The sequence below is a fragment of the Austrofundulus limnaeus genome, unplaced genomic scaffold, assembly GCF_001266775.1.
Source record: "Austrofundulus limnaeus strain Quisiro unplaced genomic scaffold, Austrofundulus_limnaeus-1.0 Scaffold274, whole genome shotgun sequence".
NCBI classification, from domain to species: Eukaryota; Metazoa; Chordata; class Actinopteri; order Cyprinodontiformes; family Rivulidae; genus Austrofundulus; species Austrofundulus limnaeus.
In genome coordinates this window covers 49,317-56,913 of record NW_013952676.1, presented here as the reverse complement: position 1 = coordinate 56,913, position 7,597 = coordinate 49,317, and the positions used below count along the sequence as shown (strand labels likewise).

Genomic DNA, 7,597 nt, shown 5'->3' with positions numbered 1-7,597 from the left:
CTTCAACTTTTACCAAAGTAATTTTTTGGCAAGATACTTGTACTTTTACTCAAGTATCACTTTGTGGTACTTTATACAACACTGTTAAACACATATTATCCAGCACACTTTGAAGCTGCTATGAGAGTTTGTATGCACACCATTGTGAAGCAAACACATAACTAGAGTTATAAAACTAGTCTGAGTGGGGGTCCCCATTAGACTAATGTTCATGTTTTTGGTCCGTGGGAGGAAACCAACGTACCCGGAGAAAACCCACACATGCATAGAGAGAACATGCAAACTCTACAGAGAACTGTCCACAGACAGGATTTGATCCAACAAACTTCTTGCTTAGAGGCAACAGCTTTGCCAAATAAGCCACCGTGTTGTTCAGGTGGGTGTAGTTTCAGCTAATTCAGTAAATTTCAGCAAAGTCCTAATGAGGTGARCATATTAAAACATGAAAGGTTGAAAAAGCTGAAGATATGCTCAAGTAAATAATGTCCAAGAATCATATGAATGAAATTATAAACAGGAAAATGATGATGTGATAGCTGATTTAAGTTTCACATAAGAACAGCTAATCAGTTCTGCATTGTGTTATGKGCTAAGATGAAGAGTCAATTACTTCTGTGAATAACGATGGTAGCAGTTGATGAGTGTGGTCCAGCCTGCAGGGTGGATAAATCATTGCAGGAGCGCACTGACAGTCTGTAGTCGTACTCTGGGTTCAGTTGTGTTATGTTGATGGAGGTAACTGTCAGCCCTTCTGAGTCTGGCAGGAAAACAACCCTGTCTTCACATGCCTCCCACTGACTGACAGCTTCTGCTTTTTTCTCACACATGACACGATATGTCAGCTCCTTCCTGCCCCCCCAATCAAGAGGAGGGTCCCACGCCACCCACAATGATGAACTGTTATGATGAACAACTGTTAGATTCACAGGAGGAGACGGTGGTTCTGTGAGAAACAAAACATCCAATTAAAACTCAAATCAATTCTGCAAATTAAACAAGTAAAAACAAATGAACATGCTTCTGTTAGCATCAAAAATAATCAGCTGTATACACTAAGGACCACGTCTTTAATTTAATAAACTAGATCAGAGGTCACTACTAGGCAAACCAGGGTCCATGATGTCGTATGGGGACTTGGACTTAATGCCAAAACAGAGATCACAACTTAAAATCTTATTGAGCGCTTTCTGGTTTACATGCGCAGATTTTGCAGTCTTTGCTGTAGTGGTCAAGTGTTGGAGACAGAGAAAATGACGAAGAAGGTGATAGAAACAGGTGGAGAAAATGAGAAATACAGACAGAGAGAAGGAAACATGCAGGCAGGTGAGACAGAGGAAAGGATGGAAAAAAATAATAGTTGAGATGAAGAAGGAGAGAGAACCTGGAGGGGGAAAACATATTTCTGAGTTAACTGGTTTGTTTACAGTATGTTTTAACACTCACCTATACCTGGGGTATGAATCAAAACAAACAAATGAATAAATAAATGACCTGAACTTAAAGGCACAGTGTGTAGGATTTGTTGTTTTCAGCGACATCAAAATTTGCTCAGTAGTTAATTAAATATTTTTGGTAATACGATCAACAAATGAACACATACAGACAATAACCTTATCACCTGGCTTCTTTTGCTTTCTGGTAGCATGTGATAAGCATGAGAGAACTAGTACCCCTGTCTAGCRTTGTAACTTAAATAAACTTACTCTGTAACGGCCTGATTCTTTCATTCCTAGCATAGCTGTAATCACAGAAATGGAACGGTTTAAAAATTAAAGGCACAGTGTGTAGGATTTGTTGTTTTCAGCGACATCTAGTGGTTGAGTGGTTGAATTATCCTCCCTGGTCCTCCCCCCACCCCCACCTCCGCTTCCAAACACAAAGGAGTTGCTACGGTGTCTCTCAGGTGTCAAAAACCTTTGATAATTCCAACCGCGATGTCTACCAGCAGCTTCACGGCTAGTGATGTTTCAAGTGGTAAGATTATGAGCTTTAATAAGTAAAATTATCCCAGCTACAATGACAAATATTACATTTATATTATTACAACTAAAACCGTTTTAGACGCCGCCACCGCAGTTTGTCCTTCATGAGCCTTCGTAGACAAGATGGCGGTGCAAGATGGCGGCTGCCTGTAGTGGCGACCCACGACCATGGAGATGTAAACAGATTTTTATAAGGTAAAAATAATAAAACAAGGTCTTTGTCTGCGATGATTAGACATGGTTTTTGTTATTGTCATTAGTGATTATCTCAATTTCGGCTAAAAGAATTGACAAAATCTTACACACTGTGCCTTTAAATAGCACTGTATCAAGTCCCTACAGACACCAAAGTGCTTTACACCAGTGGTTCCCAAACTTTTTGTCTTCTGACCCACAAAATATCCATGGCAAAAACTTGTGACCCCAAATATTACTGGTCTGAGAACACGAACTTTGTTAATAACCACAAAAACACAGGCTTTCTGACAACATAAACAGCCTATACACAAATATAAATACTTATTTTTACTTATTTTGTGTTTTTGTAATAATTATAGGGAAAATATTACATCAGCAATTTTTAAATTACCCTTTAAATTGATTTCTGGAGATTATCCAAGGTGCTTTATGACCCATATTTGGGTCCCAAGCCCAACTTTGGGAACCAAAGTGCAGTGGTTCCCAAACTTTTCAGTTTTTGACCCACAAAATAACAGTAGCAGAGACCTGTGCCCCAGCAATTTTTGGATGATAAACATTTGTATCAGGTCAACAATACACGGGCATAGTAACAATATTTTTATACTACATTTATCCATTTTAAATATACTAACCTCTCTCCGTTGTAACAACTAAGGCAAAATGTAATTAATTCAGAAAATCTTTTCAGGACCCAACCTTGATGTTTCGGGACCCCACTTTGGGTCCCGACCCCAACTTTGGGAAACACTGCTTTACACTACAGATATTCACACATTGATAGTGGTAAGATACATTTTAGCCACAGCTGTCCTGGGGCACACTGACAGAGGAAGGGCTGCTGTGCATCGATCCCGTTGGGCCCTCTGACCACCACCAGCAAGCAAGACARATGAAGTGTTTTGCCCAAGGACACAACGACTGAGACAGAGCGGGAGTTTGAACCTTCAATCCACCAGTTACAGGACAAACTCCCGACCTTCTGAGCCACTGCTGCCCAGTGGCTCAAAAAAGAGATCCTTGATGGAAGCAGATGAAAACTGAAAATGGTGCGGCATCAAGTGATGCATCAGCCATGTCAGCACAAGTTTTCAAAGAATAGCAGGCTAAACTTAAACCAGTAGGAGCTGAAAGACCCAGCTCATGGAGATGAAACAAAACTTACTTGTGCATCCTAGCTCATAGGGGTCAGTTGGCAAGTGACCAAATCCCTGCTGACACTCACACCTCTCTGATCCCTCCTTCTGGGTCCAGGTGTTTGGTGGGCACAACTGGCATCCTTTGCTCTCATTGGCTGATTTATAGTATCCTATCCTACAGACTGAAGAGGCAAAATATTCACTGTTAAATGAAACTTGCATGGAAAAAACATCAGTGGATGAACTAATTAACATTTGAAGCCAACCCAGCTCAAGCTGGCTGCCACAGCTAACTGACCTTACACAACATAATAACTAAAACTCTGTTAATTTGAAAGATTTTGAGATTAAATAGCTGAGCGTGATCAACTCATACTTCAAGACAAGCCTAAATTTTTGCATTAAAAGTTATCAATAAATGTTGGAGTCAGAGTTGTTAGCTAAATATCTCATGAACCACTGAATGAATTTTAAATAAGTAGAAGTATTTCTTAAATCTGTAAAATTGACAGAGCATTGTTTGTGTTGTCTAATGTCAAGTAGCTGTGGTGACCATCTTGAATTGGGTTGACTACAAAAGGTCATTGGACCTGCAATGATTACTGTCTAAGACTTTCATTAAAACTTGTCCAGTGATTAAAAAGTATTTTGGTAAAACATCAGACAAATAAAAAGAGCCATCATTTCCAGAATAGCTCCGTTATGGATTGAACTTCTTTTCATCACTTTTCAACAATACAGTCCTGTTGGCAAAAAATGACTTGTTCTTTAGAAATAAATTTATATTGTGTGAGAGCTTCAAGATAATCTGAAACTTTTATGTGTATGACCTCAACTTCAGATTCTTTGGAGTATTTTATCATCCAGTGTTTTCTTTTTAAGAACTGACTTGAGAATAACATTTATAGAACAAATCATGCTCCCAAATGCCACCTTAGTGAGAGGCTACTGTTATGTTGAAGTTCTATTTTATGTCATAGTTTATAAAACTATGCATTTTGATTCAGCTGAGCCACATAACTTCAACTCATGGTTTGCACCAACAAGGTTTATCAGATTTATTAACTTAGACTTGGCCTTTTCTATRCATGAACCTTCAAACTGCATTCATTTAGGAATACTATGAATCCAGTGTGTATACAACGTCCAGATGCACTGTATGGCAAATGGAACAAGTGAAGAGCACACCATAGCTTTGCAAAAACTAGATCTCGTTTGTAAAGAGGATTTTTGGATTTCATAATCAAAGAACAACAAATATTAACAAAATAACTTTCTTACGATATAATAATTTATGATCGGACGGCCACATCTGACGGACTTCTCTGATTGTTTTCTGTTTTATGTCTGCCCATTTAATAAATGATTTTACGACCATACTCGCAAGACTTTTTGTCTATTTAACATCCTTTCAACGTGTTTTCTGCCCATCTTGTCACGACACATTCAAATTAGAAATATATAAATAGTGTCAACAGTCTTTGTAATTGTCAGGATGGGCCTCTGTCAAGGGCAGGGRGTGTCACTCAAAATGCAGGGAGTTGAGAAAAAGGTTTTTAACAAAAACTTGCAGGTCTCAAAAACATCTGGAACATGARCTTGCTACTTTAACAGGTAGTACTCACAGGTTAAGAGGACACAAAAAGGGAAAAAATTGAGGAGGGAGAGACCAACACCTAACCGTGAACCRGTAGAGAAGACAATGCTCTGACACTCGGGAGAACCAAGACTTTGTAAACAYACGGGRCTRATCACAACAAGTGGACACACCTGCGGCAAAACTGACTTTTGGAAAAACTAATCACAGGAGTAAATGCAGGTGAATAAAGAATAAAGACAGAAACTACACAGAGAGATAGAAAACTCAGACCACAGACACAAYGGGATAAAACATCAACTACACTGTGACAAAGTGCACATCCACAGCATGAACACGCAGAAACAGCCACACTGTGACAGTAATGAGTGTAACCGTTTGCTGTTTAATTTTTTTTTTTGCCAAAAACTCTGTATTATGAGAACATTGTATTTCACAATGTTGCTAACTTTGTTAGCCTGGTAAAAACCAGCCCCTTGTTCTTCGCTTCGCTACAAAGGGTCTGGACTCTTAGCTATTGAGAAACAATTTCTTGCTGAAGGCGAAGTTTTAAAATAATTGGCTCTGTTTTACCCAATTACTAATGGTTGGCCATGACGTAGTGCGCCAGCTTGACCATGAAGGAAGCTAAGCTAAGAAGCTAACCGGAAATTGTTTGTTGTAAACAAACATCCCCTACYGGAAAGAGAGAAAYACTGAGCCAAACGAGATGGCTGCAGTTCTGCAGGCTTTGTGAGACAAATTTAATTTAATTTGGAAGCCTTGTCAACACRGACAGAATGGCTCCATTCAACTTCCTCCACCACAGGCAGACTAAAACAGTGCAGAAAATCAACATCATCATTCACTCTTCCTTCTGTTCGCTGATCGGCTTTGTTAAAATTTTACYGAAGAAATTCATGTCAAAGGGAGAAAGCCCAAATAGAGCAGAAAAGGGAGATGAGAATCAAGCAAAATTGTATAGGAAGGCAACGGCCAGGCTAAATCTTTAAGGAAAAGCTGAAACAGTACAAAATATTTATTATGTTCATTTAAAATTGTATTTTTCTTACTTTAAGCTGGTTCAGTCCCTGTAAGTACTTGAACGTATTTGTACATTTCCAAACAATAAAACATTGTTGTRCCCTAACAATAGAAGATGGCTGAAGATAATCATAGCTCAGGGGGAAAAAACATAAAAAAATGCAGTGAGTTGCATTTTTTTGGTTATTTTAGGAATAATTATAAAATAGTGAATAAGTTGGAAAAAAATCTTTATAAAGTTTCCCAAATAAAAAAATGCTGTTAAGTCAGAATAAAAAGGAAGAAAATAGTAGAAAGGAGATGTGAAAGTCATGAGCTGTTTTTTTTCCTTCCTAAAACAGGAAATGAGTTGCTGCCTAATAATAGTTTTATCAGAAAGATTTCCTGAAAACATGCATCAGAAAATGACTGGATTTTTTTTGTTGTTGTTATTTCTCAACAATATGGTGTAAGGATACTATTAAAATAATTGTAGAGTCTAAATTTTTACATTAAAGCCAATAAACGTGTATAAATTTAAGATTTGTATTTGTATGCATGTAAAATTAAATTTTATGTGAGAACACAAGCTTAGGATTTACTACTACAAGTTACAAAGTTACAATTTTACAACAATACAAGTACGAATCTCAAATTTACAAGGACATTTCTTTTACCCTGAGGAGCTGTCAAAATAATAYTAATTATAAATTGTTCCATTATGTGTTTTTGAATTTGCATCATTTCTCTAAAATGCAGTAGGTTTTATGAATTCATCGTTTATTTTCTTTGCAATGTTTTTTCTTTCATTTTCGTTATTTTTTCCCCATTTTCAAAGCATTTACTGTTAGCTGTTTACTGCGCATTTGCACCTGTTGGCCATCGTGTGTTCAGATGTTTGGTCGATCTTTCCAGTGTTCGATGCATAACATTATTTTGACAGTTCCTCAGGTTAGAAGAATTGTCCTTGTAAATTTGTGATTCTTACTTGTATTGTTGCAAAGTTGTAAATTTGTCATGTATTCTTAACTTATAAACCTATTCTCACAGACAACATATTCRATTTTACATGAATACAAATACAAATCTGAAATTTATGCATKTTTATTGACTTAACTGTACAAATYTAGACTCTTACGCATACAATTCTTTTTGATAGTAACCTTACCTCATAGACATGGACCAAACACTGCATCAGATTTTATGTTCAAAAATATTCTCTGAGAAATGTCAAGATAAAACTGTGAATACCCTAAGATAAGTTCCCATTCGACACAATGTTCATACATGTCATGATTGTCATGAAGTACATAAAATTCATCACGAATGAAGAAAATCTTGCAGATTAGTTGAAAAACTGCAGCTTGAATGTTTTTTTTACATCTCAGAGCCTGAGGTGTTTTCAAACCTTCCTCCTCTTCTCCCTCTTCCCTAAACTTCCCGCAGACAACACCCCCTTCACACACACACACACACACATACACACAGCACTCAAACCGGGACCCCACCCCCACATACATGTGCTAAGTTTTTTTTCTTTTATTAGGTTAACAGATTCTGTGAAGTTTGGGTTAAAGAAAGAAAACATAATAAGAGGAAAGTTCAATCCCACCTTCACCAGTGGAGGGGAAAAGAACAAATCAAGACTCTTGACAGCATCATGTGGTCTGCTCTTACTC

General features: G+C 37.5%; 1 protein-coding gene across 1 annotated transcript in view; it reads right to left on the bottom strand.

Moving 5' to 3' along the window:
- Window positions 1-602: 602 nt before the first annotated feature.
- LOC106526362 (ephrin type-A receptor 4) overlaps window positions 603-7,597 on the bottom strand; it is a 13,474-nt gene continuing 6,479 nt past the window's right edge. Inside the window, exons 3-4 of the mRNA XM_014020953.1 lie at window positions 3,346-3,501; window positions 603-943 (exon numbers count right to left, since the gene is read on the bottom strand). Coding sequence (XP_013876407.1) covers window positions 603-943; window positions 3,346-3,501 — 497 coding nt within the window. The remainder of the gene's footprint in view (window positions 944-3,345; window positions 3,502-7,597) is intronic.